At 50.9% G+C, this 23,499-nt stretch overlaps 1 protein-coding gene across 2 annotated transcripts; it reads right to left on the bottom strand.

Annotated features, from left to right (window-relative positions):
- Positions 1–1,938: 1,938 nt before the first annotated feature.
- On the bottom strand, positions 1,939–21,937 carry FKBP5 (FKBP prolyl isomerase 5). Of its 2 annotated transcripts, XM_048328130.1 has the most exons (13): positions 21,862–21,937; positions 15,363–15,439; positions 13,074–13,610; positions 12,776–12,893; positions 11,757–11,901; positions 11,385–11,527; positions 10,391–10,505; positions 7,083–7,239; positions 6,531–6,621; positions 5,688–5,771; positions 5,058–5,243; positions 3,940–4,179; positions 1,939–2,800 (listed from the first exon to the last, which is right to left on the bottom strand). In XM_048328130.1, exons 4-13 carry the CDS (start codon positions 12,878–12,880, stop codon positions 2,693–2,695), a joined length of 1,374 nt encoding a protein of 457 aa, XP_048184087.1. In that variant the 5' UTR covers positions 12,881–12,893; positions 13,074–13,610; positions 15,363–15,439; positions 21,862–21,937; the 3' UTR covers positions 1,939–2,692. The 2 variants fall into 2 exon arrangements, with proteins under 2 accessions (XP_048184087.1, XP_048184085.1); XM_048328128.1 differs by lacking the exon at positions 13,074–13,610 and having other exon boundaries at positions 21,862–21,931.
- Between the last annotated feature and the right edge of the window lie 1,562 nt (positions 21,938–23,499).

Below are 23,499 nucleotides of genomic sequence, written 5' to 3'. Positions count from 1 at the left end.
ACTCGTTATTACACCACTTAACATTTAACTCTTAATATTCCTCCTCAGATGCCCCCGTGGATGCTGTTGGGCTGCAAAGCCAGACAAACCAAGTGTCCCCAGTGTCGCCACTGGACCCTTGGCCTTGCCCAGCCCACCACTGTCCCCCCAAAACCCCCAGCCCGTGCTTGGTGCCACTAGGTGGCATTTGAGCACTGCACACAGACCCACCAGCACCGGGAATTTCTGATGCCTCGCTGCAAAACCCTCCTGGTTTCCCTTTCATCTCTAAACCTCATCTCATCACCCGCACACGTCCAATTTCTCTTCCAAGGCACAGAAAAGCACCAAGCCAAAATAAACCAAAAACCTGCTTAAAAACGGGGAGCCAGCCCAGAAACTGCAAAGCAAGTTTTTGGTTTTTTGGGTTTTTTTGTTTGTTGGTTTGGATTTTTTTTTCCTGTGGAGATTGTTTCCTATAGAAAATGTGGCTTGGGCTGCCCCCAAAGGGCTTCTTTTGCCCTGCTGCAAGAAAAAATAAAAACCCATGTTTCACAGAGACCGTGGGTCTCGCAGCAGCCTCCAGGGAGGTGCATCCCATGGTGGTAGAAAATCCAAGACCTGGATGAGCAGCTGGAGCAGCCACATGGATGCTGTGCCACTACTGCAGGTGGGAGAACAGATGGGCTTGAGAAGTGATGCTTCAGGTACCACCTGATGGGACTAGAGAAGAGGAGTTTTAACCAAATCTGGCTTAGTCTCCCGAGATTGTGGAGGCAAGGGATAAAAGAGGGATGGGCAGTCCTAACGTCCCCACTGGCTCAACTTTCTGCTTCCTCTGCACCCTCAGTCAAGGGGCACGAATGACTCCTCCACCCACCCAGCTGACCCTCAGGAAGTCCCCTCCCAAAAGAATACCCTGGGGGGGAGGAAAAAAAGCATAAGGATCAATCTCCCAGGCTGGAAAAATAGCAGAGACCCCCAAAGACACCCCCAGCTGAGACCCCCAGCCAGGCATTTCCAAAGCACGGACTGCTGGCCCTTCACTGGCTCTCCAGAGAACAATGGCACTGATAAAAAGGGGCAGCATCAGTCTTTGGAGACACCAATAATTCCTCAACTGCTGGGGCATCTCCCCCAAGGAGTACACACCCATCCTGAGGCCATGGAGATTTTTTGCCTTTTCTTTTATACCCCTGTTATACCTTTTTACACCTCCTGTATTCTTAGTGCTTTTTCCTTACATTCTTGGACTTGTTTGTTCAGCTGGGAGACGAAACATTTTAGAAGCTTCGTAGGCAGGGATCAGTGTGCCCCAGACCCCAAGGTCCTCTCCAGAACACATTCTGTAAAGATAGAACCATCCAGGGGAAGGCTCCTTGGGGAGGGGGGCTCACTCGAGCCTCTCACTGGGGAATGTTTGATAGATCTGCTAATTAGTAACACCTATAATGTGATACCAGATCTTTTGGGGTGGGTATCGCAGTGTGCATTTTGGTGCATTCGACCTGGACGTGTGCACCTAAGGATCCTTAAAATAAATACTGAGGTAAAATCCCTTTTCCCCTTCTAACCGTGTTTGACTCTTGATTTTAAGACCAGGAAAAGGCATCAATCCTCCCCACAGCCACCCCATTTGCTGAGCAGGATCCAGAGAAAGAGTACTTTTTTTTCCCTTTTTCTTTCAGTTGTTTATTTTCAAGCTCCAAAAAGGGTATTATTATAGAGACAGGAAAAACAACAACTGGAAAGCTGTTCTCATGGGGGAGTGACAGTGTCGCTTTAGGATGGAGAGGGCTGATGGCTGAGGAGGCAGCAGCAGCAGCTCCGGTGCAGGGACACGATGCACCCGGGACCCCCTCACCGTGGGAGAGCTGCTCAGTGACAAACCCATGGCACCAGCTCAGACCCAGCCACTGGCTTTCTGAACCACATGTCAATCTGCTCTTTTATTTTCCCCACATACAGATCCCAAGTAAGCAATAAAACTCCCACTTAAGGCCAGGAGCCAAGGGATGGTGTGCAGGCTGTGGGTTGAGCGCCTGTGAAGCTGGACAGGCTTTTTCTCTCTAAAGAAAGAGGAACCAGCTCCTTCAGAAGGTAAAATCTGTGTGTGCCCCCTCCCCAAACAGTGCTTTAAAGACTGATGATGTCCCTGCACCCAGGGGCTGCAGCAGAGGCCATGTGGGTCCTCACCCTGAGCCTGGCTCTGCACTGCAACCCCCTTGGCCACAGACAAGGAGTCAGCAGGACACAAAGCCAATCCCTGACCCCCGGGGCTGTGCTGGAGACAACCAGAGGCAGCACTGCAGTGTACAGGGAGCATGTTCCACATCCCAGCTCCTCTCAGAGGACCCAGGATGCTGTGCTGAGAGTGGACACAAAGCCGAGGGAGCTGGAACAAGCTGTCTACGGAAACCTCCCGAGAGCCAAGAGTTTTAATTTATTGTTATTTTTTTTTCTTTTTCTTGCTGTTTAAATGCTATTTGTTCCACGTGCGGTGGTCCCGTGGTGTCCTGCCGCTCCTGCTCTGCCCCCAGTGCACCCAGGGCGGTGGGACGGGGGTCGCTGTTCTTCGCGAGGTGTTTTTTGCTTCCACGATCACACGAACTGTAACAAGCTTTACAAGAAAACACTGGCAAGTCCCAAGGTTTGGCAGCAACCTTTTTCTGTGTGGGCCAAGGGCACGAGGCTATCCCATCCTCCTCCTCTATCATACGTGTCCTTCAGCCTCTTCACCTTCAGCACCAGGAGTTTTTGGTTGTTTTTCACAAGCCGCCTTCTCCGCTGTTTTTTCCGCCCTGGTTTTGCTGGCTGCCTCCTGCCAAACAGCAAATAAAACACACTGAGTTGGAAACAGGAGAGGGAAGGGGCAGGCAAGTGACAGAGATGCTGGGAATAGACACAGGCAGTTGAGCCTGGAAGGGGAGGCAAAATTGCCCCAACTGCCCCATGCCCATCGAACAGTGCAGCTCACACAGGAGGGTTCTGTTTTCTGGGAGAGGTTAAAGCTCATCAGCTCAGCCAACTTTTGGGGAAGGGATGGGACCCCTGGGAATGATGTGACCCACCTCAACAGAAGCAGGGCACTGACAGAGTGAGCCTGGATGGATGGATGGATGGATAAGGAAGAGAGGGATGAGGACGCAAGGCAGCAGTGTCAGAGTGGAGACACAGGACTGAGCCATGGGTGCAGCCCATCCAGAGGGTGCAGGAGAGGAGCACTCGGGCACAGGGAAGCCTTATGGCTGCTCCAGCAGTGACTGTCCCTGTCACAGCTGGCCACACAAGCCAACCACAGTGCCAGCGGCTGGCTGGCTCAGCCCCGCTCCCTGCCCAAGCGAGGTGCCCCAGCACGTTGCTCCCCAGGGGCTGCACCAGTCACTTAATCCACAGCCTCAACCTCCAGACACCGGTTCAGAAGAGATTATACTAAAAATGACCCATGCAGATGGCTTGCAAAGCTGTGTCCTCTCTCATTACAGTACACCGGGTTTTGTTCAGTGGAATTTTGGATGAGAGCCTGTTCTGAAACAGCGATCTCTCTGCCCGAGCAGAGGAGCAGGTATTGCCTTACCAGCTTCAGGAAATCCATCCTATCATGTCTCAAAATACCCCTGCCAGAGATGGAATGATACTTCATTTTACTGGTGACCAGCAGTTCATCAACAGTCACCAGCTGGGAGCAGCAAAATTAAACACCAATGCCAGCCCTGTTATCAGCCCCTGTGAGCTCACACTGCAAATGCTTTTATTGATGATTGAGCACCTGGTGGCAGCCTCTGCATAAGAGAGACCAAGAAGTAAAACACTTCTTCTCACTGCAGGAGGCTCTATCCTTCCATCCTCAACCTGATCTATAATTTAATTTGGTTTAACCCATCTCATCACAAACCTGTCGAGCATCCCTCAGCACAACCCTAAAGCGACCCTAGATGGCCAAAAAGGAGCAGCACTCACCTTTGCATCCCTCTCTGCAAACTTTGTGAACATGTTGGCGTAGATCCTCCGGTCCCGCTCGTTGTGTTCCTTTGTTTTCTTCTGGCACACTGAGATCTGGGATTTCGCAGCTTTGTTCTGTGGATTCACTTCCAGCACTTTTTGAAAGTCACATTTTGCCAGCTCAAACTCGTTCATCAATAACCTGGCTTCACCCCTCCTGTACAAGCCTTTCTCATTGTCCTGGTCCAACCCCAGAGCCTGGAAACACACACAGGTCCCTGTTAACATCTCAGAGCCCTCCCAAGAGATGCCCTACAGCTGAAGCCTCAATAAATCTGTCAAAATTAGGACAAGGTGGCTTCAAATCTCCAGAGAACTTGCACCTTGCTCAACAAAAATTGCCCCATCTCCATCAGCAGTTGGCAGATCATTAATATAGTTTTATTACCTCTCCTTGCTTAAAATACCTCTGAGTGTGGCAGTCAGTGGGAGACATACCCACAGGCAAGATCAGGTAAATGCTAAACCCAAGCCCTTTTGTCTCCCTGTTTTAGCAATGACATTATTTTCCTTTAGTAAAAGCCTCAGGCATGATTTACCTTTTAGATTAACACAAATATCCCACATATTTCCCATATACAAGATGCTTAAATCTAAGCCTTTTATAAAAGATTTCAGAGTTTCCTGACAAAGACAAGGTCAAAGATCTTTTAGGGACTGGCAAAGCCCCATCCCACCCCTTGGTGGACTTGGAGATCTGCTGCAGCTCCACAGAGCTTGCCTGTCTCACACCCAGAGCAGAACCCAGTGCCCAGCCCCAGCCTGGGCAGACCCAAACAGCATCCCAGGGTCGTCAGTCTACACAGATCCATTCACATGGATCTGGCTTTGGAAGAAAAGCTGCTGTAAATGCACGCCCAGGTGGATTTTGAACCCCAAAAGGCCCTTGTGGTCCTGCAGTCTCCGAGCACACAGCAGCCACAGGGACCTCCAGGTGCAGAAGGGATGCCACCATCCCACTGCTGTTTGGAAATTCCTTTTTATATGACAAGAAACTTAAAAAAACCCCGCCAAACTCCCAATGAAAACTTGCAGGAGAAGAGGAGGCTCCATCCCCCAGGCTCGTGCAGCTCTACCTTGTCACAGCACTCGACAGCCTTGGCGTACTCTCGCAGCTTCAGGTAGCACATGGCCAGGTTGAGGAAGGCAGCCAGGAGGAAGGAGTCAGAGGCTTTGGACTCCTTTTCAGACAAGCCATACTCCATTTCCAGCCAGGACACAATCTTCCCATACTGAATCACTGCCTGCAGGTACTTCCCTTCCTGAAAGCAGCAAAGAAAAGGCTCAGTCTGCCCCTGGAATATCCTGTGAACAGGTGACAAGTGTAATTGAGGTGTTCAATAAATAAAGGAAAGGAGGCTCCCAACTCCTACGGAACCAGCAGGCTTGGGAAAAGCTGAGTCAGAACAGTGAGGAGCTGAGATGCCCCAGCTGGGAAGGGGAATGCAAAGCCCCTCAGAATTAGCCCTGGCCTGGCAAGGGTTGGATGTGCTGTCCTGCTCTGCAGGGAGCACACAGAGCCAAGACAATGCTGGGAAAGGAGGAGACATCTCAGAGAGCATCAAGGAGTGAGAGAAAGGCAGAGGGAGGGCAGGACTCGCCTTCCCCAGCACTATCTGGGGGCACACGGCTTCTCTGACTTTGATGGCTGCCAAATTCAGTCCCAGCTCCCCTCCTCTGCCTCTGCCAGCCCCAAGATCACAAACCTTGAAGTACATCGTGCCTTTCTCCTTGACCACGGCTGCCTGCTCCAGCTTCTCCTTGGTGTCCATCTCCCACGACTCCTTGGCCTGTAAAGGAACACTTGGAGCACTCCCAGCACAGCAGAGCAGCCTCCCCTGCCCCAGCAGGACCACGCCACTCTCTGGGACAGTGTGGTCACACTCAGGGCTCATCAGGGCTGTACCACAGAGTGTGGAGCCAGGTCCTGCCCCTGCTTTGGCCAGGGTGATGGGACGGGCAGGGGATCCATCCAGTGCAAATCCCATGGACTTCTCCTGCATCCCATCCCCAGCATTCTCATGGGCACAGCCAAGCTCTGCAGGGCTAGCTGGACACACCAGCTTTTATCTTTGCAGCCCAGGGGAAAAAAAAAAAAGGAGGAAAAAATTACAAAAAAGGGGAAGAAAATAAAAGGAAAAGGGAAAAAAAGGAGAAAAAAAGGAGAGAAAAGGAGAGGAAAAAAAAGAGGAAAAGGAGAAAAAAGTAAAAACGAGGAGAAAATAAGAGAAAAAGGGAGAAAAAATGAGGAAAAATGAGGGGGAAAAGAGAAAAAGAAGAGAAAAAAAAAGGAAAAAGAAAAAAATTAAAATAAGAAGAAAGTACAAAAGGACAAGGTTAGGAACAAATAAGAGACCCAGCCTTGGACCTCAGCCACAAGAATAAAACAAACCAACAGAGAAGAACAAATTAAGAACACGAAGCTCCTTGGTGACGTGTCCACTTCAGCAGGGGTTGGGCTGCAGACACGCCAGGGACAAAGGCTGGAGGCTACCCAGGCCCTGACATTCCTGTAAGCCAGGGAGGGACTGGAGCACCTCTGCCCTCACCTTCTCAAAGCTCTTCAGGGTCACCTCGTACACCAGCTCCGCGTTCCCCTGGATGCCGTATTTCGGCTTCCCAGCCTCGCCAAAGCCGTACCTGCAGGGCAGGAGGAGGCACTCAGAGGAGGGAAAACCTTCCTTTTGGCAGTGCTTGGCCATAAATGCTGACCCAGCTTGCCACCCAAGGTCCATGCCCACAGCTTTCTAACATTTTGGGGCCAGGGTGATGTTATTCTCCATGAGCAAAGGTCCCTGTGGGTGTACAGTGCATTATTATTGGGAATTATCCCTTCTGGCTGTATCAAAACCATCTTTTTACATAGGTTTCTCTCCAGCCCTGGTGATTTCCAGGGAGACATTTTCATCTCAGACACCGGACTTGGATAAAGCCCTTTCACCTGATTTTTTCAAAGCACCTCAATATTCCTGTTTACACTCCTGCTGTTCCTGCTGCTGTTCTCTGAGGCTCTCCTGGAGAGTCCTATTTTCAGGATCACCATCTTCCACAAGTGCTGGAGGCTGAGACCCACCCAGCATCCCTGTGGAGATGCTCCTTACCGTGGGCTGAGGTAGAGGATGCAGTGCTCTCCCCTCTGCATCTTCTCCAGGGCCTTGTCAATGCCGATGGGGATGTCGTGGTCCTCCCCTTCGCCCACGACGAATTTCACATCCTTGCAGTCGAACCTGCGGCCGCCACAGAATCCCTCCAGGTGAACTGCAGAGGGGCAAGAGGGGCAGGATGGCACCCAGAACCACCCAAACCTCGGAGAAAGGTGGGCTCCAAAGTGTCTTAGAAAGCATTTTATAAAGCATCTCTCCCAAAACTCAGCAGAGCCTGGAAGGGGGAAGACACAGGGCTGGGGGCAGCCTGGAGAAGAGGGATGGGGAGGGCTTGGGAACGCTGCTGAAAAGCAAGGCAGGCATATCTCGTCTAACCAGGACCAAACAACAGATAAACATCGTGACTAATATGTTCCCCTTGTACTCAAGTGCACGAGTCAAGTCTTACTGGAACTGGATATTGCTCCTGGCACGGCGCCATGCAGAGTTTATCACGGTAACTACAAATCTTCTATACTGTGCTATACTGCCTTGACTCTTGCCTCGAAAACAAGGCCATGTTCTCCCAACTCTGAGAACTCAAAGTACAAGATAAACTTTTTTATTTTTAATCTTCAACCAGGAGCTGTGCTGGTCTAGCCCCAGACGCTGGCAGAAGCGCAGCCAGAGCGGACACTGGGTACCTGGCACATTCACCACCTGGCATTCCTGGCTGGCTTTCCACAGCAAGATTATTCTTTATTTATTCAAACCTGAAGATGTTCCAGGCTTTGGGGATGCTTTTACAGCCCTTGCATTCTACTTGGAGGGTAAAAGGCATACACACATGCAGGCAGGCATCAAGTAAAAGCAATTTCACAAGGAACTCCTACATACTGTTAAAAAAAAATAAAAGCCAAAACAAACAAACAACAAAAAAGCTTTTAAATAGAAAAAATTCACAACTGTGCTTAAAGGTTTTGCAGCCTGCAAAGACATGAGCTTTATCTTTGCTTGTGGGGAGCAGAATGCAACCTGAGCTGCTGCAGGGCACTGAGCATCCTGCTGTGCTGGCAGGTGAGGGGCAGGACAAGCTGGGCACCAGAAACAGCCATGAGGGTCTGGGCTCTGCACGGGAGAGCTGCAGCCTGGGCTGAAGGAAATCTGTGTCCATCCCCTGCTCTGGGAGCTACAGAAGTCCTTAGGATGAGAGGCATGGACCAAGCCAGACCTGGCAGTCCCCAGTTCCAAGGGCAGGTCCAGCCCTTGGGCATTACATGCTGCTATAAGAGAACCCACAGATGGGTTCCTCACTGCGGGGACAGGACACCAGGCTCTGCCTTGTCACCCCACTCTGGCCACCAAAGCCACGCTGGGACTCAAGCAGAGGATGCTCAGGTTCTTGCCAGCTTCCTGGGATACATCCTGCATCCATCACTGATGACCACAGGGCTCAGGCTGCTGTGAGCTCACCCAGCTTGGAATGAGGACAAAAAGCAAATCCAGCACCTCTGGGGACGACCTCTGGTTTCGCACTACCCAAAACCAAGCTGGCTGGTTTTTTAGGCACAGTAAATGTGGAAAATTCTGCCTAAAATACAGGTAGCCCGGCCACCCCACAGCACTGTGCCATCTCCCTGCACGTTCCTAGCGAGCACAGATCCATAATCCCTGACCCCAAAAGCAGCACTACAGCTCCCCCAGGTCCTGTGGTGGGAAGATCCCACTTTAAAACAGGATGCACAAGAGGATGTTGTGATCCTTCCTTCCAAGGATAGCTCCGCTCTGTTTTAATAGCGCAGAAAATACACGGAGCAAAAGGGGGAAAATATCCGCTCGGGTTTCCAGGAGTGGGTCAGCTGGTTCAGCCGCTCTTGGATTACAGAGAAAAAAAAGTCACTGAAGGAACATCACTCCGGTTGCAGCTCTGACTTATTGTTCTCTCAGTGCCTGCAGCGATTTTGTTTTTGAAGAGCTGAGAACAGAGTGTACTGAGTGCGGCTGGCACACGAACTTGATGTGCTGACAGCAATTTGTACTCAGATTAAAAACGGAGAAGGAGGAGGGGTGGGGGGGGAAAGGATGTAACAAAAGCTGGAATGCCAGATTTCAACTGCAGCACAGGTTTTAGGGACCAGAAGTGGGATTTAGGGTCTGTAAAACTTAAAGCCTATAAAGGAGGTACTTGCTCCTGGAAGCGTGGTTTCTTCCAGCCTAATTCCAGCACCTCCCAAAATACACAGCTGAGGTAAACCACCACAGCCTTGCCCCAGGGTGGACTGCTGTGTCCCCACAGCTGCTGTGCCACCCCCAGCACAGTGACCACCACTCAGACAGTAGAATGTGAGTCAAAAATCTCATTTTTCTTTAAAAGAGAGCCTCGTTAGAAGAACCAGCCACTTAAAGCTGTGAGCTTTATAAGCTCTCACAGCTCAGATTCAATTTCTGTCACTAAAGGGACTTAAGGATCTATGTGTACAGGAGTTCTGGAATTAAGAAAAGGAAGTAAATGCCTCCCATTTGGAGCGAGCTCTGGGTGTGTCTGAGTGGTTCCTGGGAAGGAAAAAACCCAAAACCTCAGTCTGCCTTCCCCTGTCCAGCCCCATGAAATGTGTGCTCCAAAAATGGGACCAGAAGAGGGAGATCCCAATGGGACATGAGCTCCTCCATGCTCCCATGCCAGCTGAGACCACCCCAGCCACAGCAAACCCCTTGTAATAATTTCCTTCCCCCACCATCAGCAGCCCTCTGGCCATAAGGGAAGGAAAAAGCCCCGTTCTGCAAGAGGTGTGGTGAGACCCCCCCAAAATGCCATCAGCATTGGAACAAGGAGGCCAAAGAAAATGCTGAGTGCCTGAAATACTTAGCAAGTGCTGAGGGAAGAAGGCCTGGCAACTGATGCTTTGGAGGCAAGGCAGAGCCAGGGGTTTTGGCAACTGGCACATCCCAGAGCACCCTGGACACTGCACTGGGATGCAGAAGGGTCAGGGGAGACGGCAGAGCCCTGAAACCCCACGGGGATTTGCTTCTTCCGTCTTCCCCCCAGCTGCTGCCTGAGCAGCTCCAAGGCTTTCCTGGGCTGCTGCTTTTCCTCCCGGCCCTGCAGGGCAGCAGCTCTGGCAGAGCCACCACAGGGGCTGGCCAAGGAGAGCTCAGAGGACCATCCCCAGCTGCTCTCCATCCCATCTGGCCTCCGGATGGATGTAACTGCATCCCACCAGGATGCACGGCCACCTACAACCTCTGCAGGGCCAGCAGCTCCTTGCCAGGGATCAGCTCAGGACAGGCTGATCCCTCCAGCTGTCCCACAAGGGACCAGCACTCACTCTCCACGGTAGCACCTTCATTAGGGTTGGAGTAACCTTCTCCCTTCCTCTTGATCCTCCGGATTATTCCTCCATCCTCAAACAAGTCCTCGCCTTTGAAGTCAAGCAGCTCGACCTAAAAAATAATAAAGAAAAAGTGGGCAGAGTGTAGGGAGGGGGAAAGGAGAAGAGAAAAACAACAGAAGAGCCACAAAGCAGCAGTTCATCCCCTGGCTGGAGAACCAAGCCAGCTAATTCTCTGTTCAGCTGACGAGCAGAAGTTGCCCATAAAACCCAGATCCAAACCACAGCATAAAACACGCAATTTATTAGAAACTGGGACACATCCAGTACCTGAAGCATAACACAAAGTAACAGCAAAAATAAGTTTATTGAACCTGTGAGGGTACAACACAGCTGCTGCTGGAAGATGCTGTGAAAGTCACCCAGCGTGGGCAGGAGCTTCCCCTTCATCCCCTGATGGGACCAGCTCTGACCCTCAGCTTAGTCCGCACTCGACTTGGAAGGACTGAGCCTTAATTTAGGACAGACTCCCTCCTCCTGCCGTGTCCCAACGAGCCCTGCCCAGGGAGCACTCTGTGCCAAAAACTTAACTTTCCTACCACCCCTCAGCACTAATGGTTTTTTAGCACCTGGAGGCATTTCCCAGCTGTTTTCTCCTTCCCATGTGCATGTTGAAAGCAGGAATCTGCCCACTCCCCGCCCCAGCACCAGGACTCTCCTCAGCCGGAATTTCAGTCCCAGCCCTCCAGCTCAGACACACATTTCTGAGAAAGCCCTGGCAGCGGTTCCTGGAGCAGAGGGACACGTTTCAGGAATCCAAGCTGGGGTTTTTTTGTTGTGGTTTTTTTTTGTTGTTGTTTGAGCTTAGCTTTATTATTATTATTATTATTATTATTATTATTATTTATTAATTTTTATTTCTGAGCTGGCTGGCAAGGCAGAAAGGGAGCGAGCTTGCTCATCCACACACCAGCTCACCAGCATTACTTGCCTCAAAAAAGAGGGTGGCATTGGAGGGGATTTTGGGGGCACTGCCAGCAGAGCCGTAGGCGTACTCGGGTTTGCAAAGCAAGTAGCAGATCTCTCCCTTCTTCATGGTGGCCACCCCAATGTCCCATGCCTTGATTACCTGACCTAAGAGAAAGGAAGATGTCAGGCAGGAGGGAGCAACCTCCAGCAGCCCAGGAGAAAAACCAGCCTGGGTGCGGTAAGGATGGCACCCAAAAAAACCCCACATTCACAAGTCACTTAAAGCAGGGCTGACACTGTCCAGCTGTCCTGAAAAAGGGTCAGTTGATCCCCCCTCTCCAGGACGATCCCACCCTCCACCATGCCGTAGATGGACCCCCCTGGACCAGCTCACCCTTGCCCAGGCTGAAGATGAAGGGCTCGTTCCGATCGCGGCTGGAGTCAAATTTTTTCCCGTTGGCCAGTTTCCCTTTGTAGTGCACATAAACCTTGTCTCCGATCATGGGAGACTCATCTTCACTCCCAGGTCGCTTAATGATCTGAGAGAGAGAAACCACCCATGAGCTGGGGCCATGGGGTAGCAAAGGATGCATGTGGAGAGGGAGAGAGACACACACACATGCATTTACATAAAAAGATATTTATACATGTGCATGCACACCCCAGTGCTGCCCTAACCAGCAGGAAGGCTCAGGGGAGAGCTGTTCAATTTGCCCCTTAATTTGCCCTTCATCAGCCCCTAAAAATAAATCTCAAACTGGAGCCACAGCAGCAGAGCCGGACAGGGCTGGGAGCAGAGACCAGGCCATACTTGGTGGATAAAGGCCATGGTTCCAAACCTGCAGTGAATGCAGCTCCACTCGCTCTCTGTCCGTGCGCATTTTACTCACAGGGGTGTGTCAGCTCACTACTCGCTTCTTGTCAACACTTTTTTCTGAACGCTGCAGCCGGGAACAAGCAGTTCTTGAGCTGAGGATGGAGCAGGGGAGGATGCTATTCTTGGAGGAAAGGTCCTATTCAAGTGGAGAAGTGCAAGTGCTGGGGAGCAGAACTATCCAGAAACGGCCCTGAATATGAAAAAGGGGCTGTGGAGCAGACTGGATGACCTCAGTAATGTGCTCTTTCTAATGTTGGTGAGTCACACACAGAAATGCTTTGTGGATTTGCAGCTAATAATCTGATTAGGAACACAATAGCAGTGAAATTCACGGAGCAGCCTGGGCCCACCAGCCTCAACCACTGCTCCATCCTCCTTCACTCCAAGCGATGCTCATCCCCTTTGCCTTTGAAATGAAAGAACTCAATCCTACAGCCCTGGAACTGTGACCCCGAGGGCTGGGGATGCAGCCCAGCGAGGTGACCACGCACCCCAAAGCGCAGGAAGGCACGGCACTGTTGGCAGATCCCCCTTACCTTCAGAACCCCTCGGTCTTTGGATGGTGTGATGTCCTCCCCACGCTCGGCCAGAGCCGCTGCCTGCACCTCCCCTTCGCTCTTGGTGGCCTCATCAGTGGTCATGGTCTCCTTGGACCTGAGGGGACCAAGCACACACCCCATCAGCCTGGCAGGACCACGGGAGGTGGTGGAAGAGGAAAGGGTTTGTCACCCTGTGTGGAAAGACAATGCACAAGCAAGCATTTCCCCCCAAAATTAAAGCAAACCCAACACCAAAAGAATCCCAGCTATTTGGGTGGATAAAGAGAAAACTCACAGCAAGAATCTAAGGAACTGGGGGTTTTTTGGGCAAACGGCTGGAGCACTGAGCTCCCAAATGTCACCACATGAGCAGCCAAGGTGCCAGAAAAGCCATGTTTTCCATTGAACACAGACTTTTTCCAATGGTTCCTGGTGAAAAAAAGAATTGCCTACGGTTTCAAAAACATATTTCCTGATGATTTCCTTCAGACCATGGGGCTATTTTGGTAGCTGCACTGCTGGGCGACACATCATCAAGGAAACATGTGACGGAGAATTAGAAAGCGATGGGTTTTTTAAGACATAAACCAGATCTATTAAAGCCACTCTAATTGCGAAACTTTCCCACAGTCTTCAGCGTGGAAGCTGATGTTAACCAGCAGGAGAAATCATTCATTTGGGGGATTCAAAAAGAGCAAAGAAAGGATGTTTTCAGCTCCAAGCACAGATAAGTCGCCCTGCGAGAAGAATTGCGTTCCTCGCACCCGGGTGGAAAGGGAAGGACTGGAGCCTGGCCCCCCCAGCACAGGAAGCCACCGAGACACAAAGAGCCCTGAAATGGAAGAAGCAAAGAGAAAAATAAGGGAACTACTTGTTGCAAGGCTCAATTATCACAGTCTTCGGGGTGATATTTAATGGGATTCTGCGTCTGCTCCCTTTCCTCTGTGCTGCTGAGGTTTCAGATGGGAACATCTTTAAAAAAAGCATTTAAAAAGCAAAGCAACATGTGGTGAGACCCATTATCTCACAGGTAGTTATTGGAAAACGTGCCTGGGTTACTTTGGAAGAAATGTTTGATAATATGGGTAGTGAAGCACTGGTTATCCAAAAAGGTGATGGATGCCCCATCCCTGGATGAGTTTGGACAGAGCCCTGAGCAACCTGGTCTGGTGGAAGTTGTCCCTGCTCGTGGCGGGGGAGGCTGGACTAGATGGCCTTTAAAGGTTCATTCCAATGCAAACCATTCCATGATTCAATGATTTGGGTGCTGGGATGGTCTCCAAGCCACCACAGTCCACACTGCCCTGCCACCACCATGGCCTTCCTCTCGGAGAGGAGTGAGGAGGTGGTGGTGCCCATCCTGGCATGGGCATGGCATCGTCACCGGGGCTTCCCAGCACAGATCCTGTGCAGCACCAGAGACACAGCATCCACATCCCCCTTATAAGGACCAAGAGAAGCCCAAAAATCAGGGAAGCTTGCCCAAGAATTGCCACCTCCCGGGACAGAACCTCCCCAGGTCCTCCAAGCAGCCACGGCTGGGATGCAGGAGACGGACAGGGAGGTGCTGGCTCCGGCTTGCCGGTTGCTAAATCCCACCAAGAGACATCTAAAAATACACCCTACGCATCCTTCTCATTATTTTTCTACGTAAGCAATTAGAGGAGTCATCCAGGGAAGCTGGCCAAGGCGGGCGGGAGGGGAGACGTTCTGCGTCAGCAGCAGTGGGAGGGATGGAGCCCACAAGACCCAGCTATTGAGATGTGGTCCACGTTATGAAAGAGCTCACGACTTCTCCGTCCAGCAAAAACGGCTCCAACTAGGTTAGAGAAAAGAGTGCACTGCTCCCACTTATCTCCCATTTGGAGCGACAGGAGGAGGCTGGCCGGAGGCCAAAATCCCAATTAATTTGAATCAAGCAGTTGTAGGGAAAAAAAAAATATCTGCTGCTCCCTGAGGTTTAAATAGCGAGCAGGCAGGGATGACACTGAGAGCACAGCAAGCGTGCTGCTGGTGTCAGAGCCTGAATCTTCTTGTTTGCATACTCTGGATACAGGGAGGGCATTAATTCATTACCCTGTGCAAAAGCCCCTGGGTGTTTCTGATACCCCAAGCAGATCCTGCTTTCCCATTGCTGCTACTGCCCAAAGATTGATGTTGTAAGTCTGCAAATGAAGCCAGGATAAGCCATCCTCTCTCCCCTGAACATCCACACTGTTCCATTTCCCTGGGATATAAACACGGATGGGTCAGAGAAGCACAGAAATAAATAAAAACAAGCCTTTTAATTTTACAATTCCCTCTCCACACAGGTGTTGCTGTCTCCCAACACAGAGAAATAGGTGAAAATTCAGAGGGGAGAAGGGGATGCAGATGTCTGACCCTGGGCTGAGGACAGACAGGTATCACACATGCTAGGGTTTCACCAACCACACGATCCCCAGCCACGTTTCCTAGAAATCGGCATACCGGGAATTTGCCGGCTCCAAATGGAAACTTCATGTTGCAGATCCCTCCCAGAGGCTCGCAGGAGGGGAAAGGGACGGGGAAGAGCAAGGCTGGGCAGGGTTTTGAGGGGTCTCACCTTGCCACCACGCAATGGTTGGAGAAGGTTCGAAGGTCCGGGGGGAGTCCAGGCCCAGAGACACAGCGGGGAAATACCTGGTAAGAAGAGGAGGGGACAAAAAAAATAAAAATATTAAAAAACCATATGTGCTTTATTCTAAAACAGGATTTCAGGATTGAAGAAGGGAGACCAGAGCAGTTTGGAGCCACAGATCATGCTCCACCATGGTCAGAGAGAGGTGATGAAGATTGTGGCCAAAACCTGTTTTGACTCGCTGTTTCCACAAAAAGCATCTTACCATCAGCTGTAAAAAAAAAACAGATTAAGGCTACATCCTGTCCAGTTGTTTCACTGGGATGAAAATTAATGGGGTGAAAAAATAAGAGTCGGCTGCTCTGGGGTTTGTTTTTTAAGACCCACTTAGCACAAAGCACTTTCACTTCCACGGCACCACAACAGCCCTAAAAGATCGGATTGCAACACAGGAGGGAGTTTCTTGAAAACGCAAAGGTCAGGCTTAAAAACAACAAATCTGAAAGCACAGCAGGGGGATGTGGGGCCCTGGATCCTGGTGATCATTGCCCCAAATCCCAGCCCCTCGAGCTGGGCAGCAGCGCAGGGCTGCACATGCATCCTCCAGCCCCAGCACAGACTGGTAACGAAGAATAACCCAATTAGTGCAGCAGCTGACTCTCTCCACTGTCCCCCTTCCATCGCAAGAACTCCTTTTTTCTAATAAAATCCCTTCCTGCTGACCAAGCTGTGCCTGTGCAGCAGGAGAGGGAAGACCAGAACAGTGATTTTTCCTTGATGAGGGGGTTTTAAGACACCTCAGCTCCAGCCTGCTGAGCAGAGACCCAGGAAGATGATGGTAATGAGTTAAAATTGGGATTTCTAACAAAATATGACCTTCTTAAGACGGACAAGCAGCTCCATATAATCCTCAGCTGCATCCCAACACATCAGGATATACCCAGACATCGAGTGCCATTTCTCACACTCATACATCAGAGTTAATTAATTTTTTTTTTTTTCTTTTTTTTAACCTTGGCCACTTGACTTTCTCCCCCTCCTTCAAAACAAACAGGGAAGCCATAAAATTGAAACTGTTGTTCACCAACTAAGAACTGCCATGGATCAATTTACTTCCTAGCGTGCACATTGTGCAAGCGGTCAATACCCTGGCGGGCCAGGCATGGCAACTTCTATTCAAACAAAAAACCAAAATGCAAACAGAGCTGCTTTAATTGCCCAGCACCCTGACAAGCCCCCGTGGCACCCAGGGTGAGCCCTGATTCACCAGGGACCGAAGCACAATCCCTGGGCTCCGTTATCCATGGCCAGTCCCCGCTGCAGGGTGAACACCAGGGAGACCCTGGTGCTAAAACAGTGCCACCCCACCCCATGGAGGTGCCACCCCACCTCAGGGAGGGATGCAGTCCCTGATCATCTCCCAAAAACCAGGAGGTTTCTGCCTATTACCAGAAAAGCAGCAACAAGGGAAGATTTAAAAACAATTAAGAGAATAACAAAGTGAGAAAAGAAAACGACTGCGTGCAGCCAACTTAAACACAGTGGTGGATGTTCCCATCACACTTGCTTAATCATTCTGCCTAAATAATATTTTTAAGCTTCTGAAATGGTTTTATTTAAGATTCAAGTCATAACTAATTTTTTTTTTTTTTCAAATATGTGGAATAAGAGGCTGCTCCTCAGCTGCAGCGAGAGGAACAAGTGAGCAGGATGGGTCACTAACCCCTGCCAGAATAAATATCTCAGGCCAAAGCAAGATGGGTTCAGTCTCTCTGCATCCCCTGGAGTGAGGTGAACACACCCGTGCCAGCAACACACAAAAGACTTTCAGAGAGGAGTGGTTTTATCCCCCCAGTTTACAATATAAACCCATTAAAAATAATCTGCCTCTTTTGCTGGTTTTCTAGCGAGGAAATGCTCGCTTGGTGGTTTTCCCAGGCTGCTTCAAAATAAAAAAAAATATCAGAGGGATAAAGCTCCTCTGAACTCTCTCGTGAGCAGCCTGTGGTCCATCCTCTCCAGAATGGGTACCCAGAGACACAACACCCTCCACTTTCATGTAAAAGGGAATAGAAAACCAAAAAGCAGCGTTTTCTTTTCTCTCTCCCTTATTTTGAAGGACAAACTTATACTGGGGAAAGCAAAATCCACAGACTTTTATGGGTAGCTGCTGTCCCCAGGGGAGAAGGTGCCAGGGGCAGGATGAGGTTGAGGATTTTACACTTGGATGCTCAGCAGCTCCTTTCCCACCTGCCCCCAAAGCCACCCCTGGGCCCCAGCAGGGATTTCAGCTGCTTCCACCACAAAAATCACAAGAAGCCTCTGCCACAAGAAGAGATCCTCAAAACACTGGAAAAACCAGGAATGCCCAAAGCCTTTGCTCTGCATCAGCAGGGAGAGGCACCAGCCTGCACCCATCCTGCTCCTGGGAGGCTGACACAGCTTTTGATGATGGCTAAAACAAAATAAATAAAGAAATATAGTAATATTAAGTGTATAAACAGCTGTTTCACACCAGCCTGAGCTTCCTGGGAGGTGCCTGGCAGGGGGGCCAAGCATCCTACCAAGCTCAGAGGCCGTTACATAGAGACACGTAACAGTGGGGAATGCAATGTCCTAAAGCTTTCATAAATTGGGATTATGTAACTGGACAGGAGAAAAATACAATGATATAGCCAAGCAGGTTATATAAACCATCTGTAAAATGTGAGAAAGTACTTGACATCCCACTACCCACTCCTTGGCACCCTCTCACTGGGTTTTCTGCCACCAAAAATGAGCGGGCTCCTTTCAGTTGTGTCTTCTCCCCTGGTCAAAACAACCAAGGAGAACAGAGCAGCCGGGCTTTCTGGAATTAAATATTCCACCTCTGGCTGTTAAATGTGAAGTTTCCCTCCCCATACAGCACCAAGTGAAGTCCAAGCCCTCCACAGGCGACTCGGAGCAGCCTCCTGGCAGCAGCTACACCAATGCTGAGCAAATTGAACTTCAACTGACAGCTTGGGGGGGACTAAAATAAACACAAAATGGGAATAAACAAGAAACTCCTTGTTTGCCAATTCTGTTTTAATTTAGCATTTCTCCGGAATAAATGCCGCAATTAAACTTGGATTTATTTAATTTTTTTTTTTTTTCCTTCCTTAAAGGATTTTTTTTTTTCCTTCCATCTCATTGCTCAAAACAGATTTGGGGTTTTCTCCAAGCAGCTTGCAGCCAGGTGACCCCTGGCAGTGGGAATGCTGTGTTTAATGATTTATCCCCACACAAGAGGGCTCAGCAGCACCTCGAGCATCCCAGAGCCAAATCCCAAGGGGGGGATCCCTGGCTCAGCATCCAGCACTGCCACCAGCAGCTCTGGCACCCAGAAATAACTCAGCACCCAAGACCATCTGCACCAGGGGTCTATAAACGCCGAATTATTTTGGGCAAACAGCAATTCCCGGCACATTGTGAAACACTAGGCTGCTCCGGTGCCAAATGAGGATTTCTTGGAGAGGGAGAGGAAGCGTCACAAGAGGACAAACTGCAGGAGGGGACCGGGGTGGCCGCTGCCATCGCTGGGGATGCTGTGAGGGGGCAGGAGGAGCAGAGGACACTGCGGCTTTGGGGACAATGCTGCACCAGCAGCAGGTCACCCCTGCCAGCCACAGGGGTGAGAACAGGCACTGACACACACGTGTGCACAGGCACACACTGGTGAGCATCACCTGAGGGTGGGGAGGGAGGCTGCATCCCACCGGGGCTCCCTGCTGGGATGGTGTCACATCCCAGGAATGATGCTCTTTGCCAGGCAGTGCCTCGCAGAGCTCGTTTCATTAAGTGGTTAAATTTAATGTAAATCAAAAAGTACTTGAAATGAGAATATTTTTCAATGGAAAAGCAACGCTGCTGTTTACAAAATGGGACGCTGCAAGTAGAAGATGATTTAACTGCAGTCCCTCACCATCCCAACTCTTCACTTCTGACAGTTTCTTTACTATTATTTTCCTAATTTTCCAATGCACTCGCTTGCAAAATCAGAAATCCTTACTAATCACAGTTACTAGTTATGGAAAAAGCCTGTCAGCTCCATGACAAACAAGTTATATGAACAACTGGTACGTTAGAGCACTCGTGGCCACTTCTTTACACCCACAAGCACAGAGCATTAAAATAAAAAAAGAACCCTTGCTAGGTAGTTTCCATTTCCCTGTGATGTGCACAAGATCAGTAGGAGCTTCACAGCTCCCTCAAGGGGCTGCAAAAACTTTATATAAATTCATGTAACTAAGAGTGACTATAAAATAAAATTGATATAAAATAGTATAAAAGCAGAAATAACTGAGGACAAACTATTCTACAAACAGTTTACAAAATATTTTTCCCTTGAGCCAGTCCGGGAGCTGCAGCCAGACCGAGGAGGTCTCGGTGCTGAGCATCTCAAACCTTCCAGCAAACTTTCTCCTTCTGGAAGCAGGTAATTAATTAAAACACACATAACTACACAGCAGTGATGTTCCTGAGGGATGCAGTTTCCTTTTTACTCAGGAATTATCCTTATTTTTTGGCTCATCCCAGCAGGAAGCTTATCTAACAGTGCTGGGAGAGGACCTCAACGTGACAGAAGAGTGTGCTGGGCGAACACAAATGAGGTTATTTGCATTTATTTTTTGAAAAAAGAACAAGAAAAAATAATTGCACGAGCAATTATCCTTGCAGACATCTCTGTTCTGAGCAGGATGGGCACCACGAGCAGCCTGTACCATGCCAACCTTCCCCACTGGACCCCCTGCATCCTCCAGGCCCAGAGCCACCAGCGAGGCCACGTGCTGTCACCCCACTCTGTGCATTTCAGCAGAAGAGAAAACCTCTTCACTGACTCCCCAGAAATCTGCTGGGGACTTTTTTCCATGCCACCACATATTTTCCACAGCACAAACCCCACCTGCTCCATCACCCAAGCTCTCAGAAAAGTCCTCAGCCACCCCTTCCTCCACCAGCACCCCTGGTGGGGTACCCAGCTCCATCACACCCTTTCCTCGTCCTCCTGCACCCCACAGGGTGCTGCAATCACCCACCAAGCTGGGGATGATGACCAGCACCCCTTCAAGGACCAGCAACCCACCCAGGACCCCACCATCCCACCCCTGTGCTGCGAAACTCCCAGCACCATCTGGATTCCTGCTTAGCCCCACACTCCTGGTTAACCCCCTGTGGACATTGTTCCCTCTCTGTCAGGGATGTTTCTGTCCCCTCCCCAGCAATTTTGTCCCATTTCCAGAGTACCAGGCTGGAAATACAACCCAAGTGTCTTTGAGTTGCAGCACTGCCACCCAAATCAAAGCCACAGCACCCTTGGGAAAGGCAGCCCGTAAAAGCCAGAGACAGGCTCTGCCAGACATATTTAATGATTTTCTTCTCCCTAGACCTTCAACAGGACGGGCAAGGAGGCAGGAGGGAGGCAGCTTTCTCATGTTTTAAAGGAAGAAGCAATTTGTGCTTTCAACTTTTTAAACTTTTAATGCCAGTTCCCAGGTTGGCTTTGATACCCCAGAGATGTCCTCAAACCCACTTCAAGTTAATAGCTCATTAGGGTGAGACACTATTTAAACTCTATTTTTAAAAACATAAAGTATCAGATCCTGGCTTGCTGCTTCTTCTTTTTTTTTTTTTTTCTTTCTTCTCTTTTTCTTTTTTTTTTTTAAATTTCATTTTTAAGGGTATTTTTATTTTTCGCACCGGCACAGTGAGGACAGAAGAGCGGTGTAGCATTGGAGCCTCAGCTGGAAGCTGCAGCATGGGGACACACTGATGACAGACGTGTCTCCCATGAGTTCCTACAGCCCATTGTGTAAAATACAGTTTCCTGAGAACAGCAAGCTCACTCGAACGTGCATTTTAAAAACAGAAGCCCTGAAAGAGTTTTTATGCCCGGAGAGGAGGGAAAAATCGCAGACGCTTAAAAAAAAAAAAAATCACATTTACCTTGTGCAACCACTTCTACCTGCTGCCAAAGGCTCTGTACAGTGATGCACACACCCTGCGGGGTCTCTCTGGTAGGTGGTGTCAAAAGAAACGCTTCGGCTGCTCCCGGGAGCCTCGGATGGGGAGGTGAAGTGGGGAAAAGAAAAATCCCCTCCGGCGAGCAGCATCCCGGGATGTCCGGGAGCATCCCAGTGCCCCCAGCACCGCCCGGGCACCGCCGCGTGAGCTCCTCCCGGGGGGATCCATGGGGCAGGAACCCCGCTCCTATCCTCACCCCACAGCATCCGCGGAGGGCACCATCTCCTTCCGAACGCCCCAGCCCCACGCGGGACCCCGATGACCGCAACAGATCCCCCGGCGCCGTCCATCAGCCCCGCGCGCGCCCGTCCCCAGCCCCACGCTGCCCCACGCTCACGCACCCCCCTGACCCACGGCACTTCGCCAGCCCCACACAGGGTGCCACAGCACCCCACAGCACCCCACAGCCCCGCGCAGGGCACCCCGAGCCCGCGGGACCCACCTGTCGCTGTGGCTGTCGCCGCTGTCGCCGCCGCCGCCCGGCTCCGAGTGCTCCGCGCTCCCGCCCGGCCGGGCCGCCCCGCCCGCTGCCCCGGTCCCGCCCCTCCCGTGTCTCATTGGCTGTGCCGCCTGCCCGTCTCGGGTTTCGTATTTCTATTGGCTGAGGTGGCGGAGATATGCAAATCAAGCGCTGTGCCCGCCTCCGGCCGCGCGGTCCCCGCGCACTCGGCGGGGTGGGACCGGCGGGGGACAGCGGACAGGGGACAGGGGACAGCGGACAGGGGACAGGGGACAGGGGACAGCGGACAGGGGACAGGGGACTGCGGACAGGGGACAGGGGACAGCGGACAGGGGACAGCGGGCAGGGGACAGCGGACAGCGGACAGGGGACTGCGGACAGGGGACAGCGGACAGGGGACAGCGGACAGCGGACAGGGGACTGCGGACAGGGGACAGCGGACAGGGGACTGCGGACAGGGGACAGGGGACTGCGGACAGGGGACAGCGGACAGGGGACAGCGGACAGCGGACAGGGGACTGCGGACAGGGGACAGCGGACAGGGGACTGCGGACAGGGGACAGCGGACAGCGGACAGGGGACTGCGGACAGGGGACAGCGGACAGGGGACTGCGGACAGGGGACTGCCCGGCCCTGGGAGGTGCCCCGCGGTGTTTGGGCCCCGGGCAATGCCCCGGGGAGTCAGCTCCACGCCGTGCTGCGAGAACAGCCCGGCCACGCGCTGTGCTCCTCAGCCCCCGGGCTGCCCCCCACCCCTTCATGCGACCCCCGCAGGGACACCCCAGCCCCAGAGGTGTCCTGGCTGCCCCCCTGCAAAGCCCCAAGGGTACCCCAACCCCTGCCGGCTCCTCCGGGTGTGTTACAGGAAACACCGCGCTGAAGAGTGAAAAATTGCCTCATGGTTGGGGACAGAGAGATGTGGGTTTGGAGGACACAGCCACTGCTGGAACACGCAGAAATGTTCCAGCTCGGAATGAAGGAAATAAGATTTTCTGTCAAGAGCTGCCCCAAAATACCCCCCGAGATAAGAAATCAGTACTTTTGCGATTAAGCACCTCATCGCTGCTCATACACGTTCAGCTCGCTGTGGCTCCTGAGCCAAGAGGGGCAAAAAAAAGTTTGGGGCAGATTTAAATCGGGACATCTCCGAGTGCTTTTATAAAGTGGTCCTTTTTTACCAGGTCTGTGTTGTAATGAGTGCCTGCAGCTCCCAACCTGCGCGCTGATTCCCACCTGTTGATCCGATAAAACCCTCAGGGCAAAGCTGAAGGCAGCACTGCGTTGGTGGGTGCTTTCTCACAGGTCTGCTTATTGTGCTGAGTTCGATTTCCCCAGCTGTAATTTAGACACTGATGTCACTCATCAGAAATACAGAGTGAAATTAAAGCCTACTTTAGAAAAGAAAAAAAAATTGTTTTCATGGCATTTAGTTTTTCCCTCTCTAAAATAACCCAGATGAATCTTACATTTTTTGGTTTTAAACATTTCCCTTTCGGCTTTAAATTTCCAAGAGCTTTAAACATTCATTTACAAAAAAAAAAAATTAATATTGTGGATTTGCAATATCAGGAAACCCCACAGCTTAATTCCACCAGGCCTCTGCGATAACACCAAAGCCCT

This window comes from Corvus hawaiiensis, chromosome 24 (genome assembly GCF_020740725.1).
Source record: "Corvus hawaiiensis isolate bCorHaw1 chromosome 24, bCorHaw1.pri.cur, whole genome shotgun sequence".
In the NCBI taxonomy this organism is placed as follows: domain Eukaryota; kingdom Metazoa; phylum Chordata; class Aves; order Passeriformes; family Corvidae; genus Corvus; species Corvus hawaiiensis.
This window is presented reverse-complemented; position numbering and strand designations above follow the sequence as displayed.

Coding starts and splice junctions, on each gene's coding strand:
- FKBP5 (XM_048328130.1), bottom strand. CDS start 12,880: ATGACCACTGATGAGGCCACCAAGAGCGAAGGGGAGGTGCAGGCAGCG. Junction 5,772..6,530: donor CCCTGAAGAGCTTTGAGAAG/GTGAGGGCAGAG, acceptor GTTCCTTTACAG/GCCAAGGAGTCGTGGGAGAT. Junction 4,180..5,057: donor CTGTCGAGTGCTGTGACAAG/GTAGAGCTGCAC, acceptor GTGTGTTTCCAG/GCTCTGGGGTTGGACCAGGA.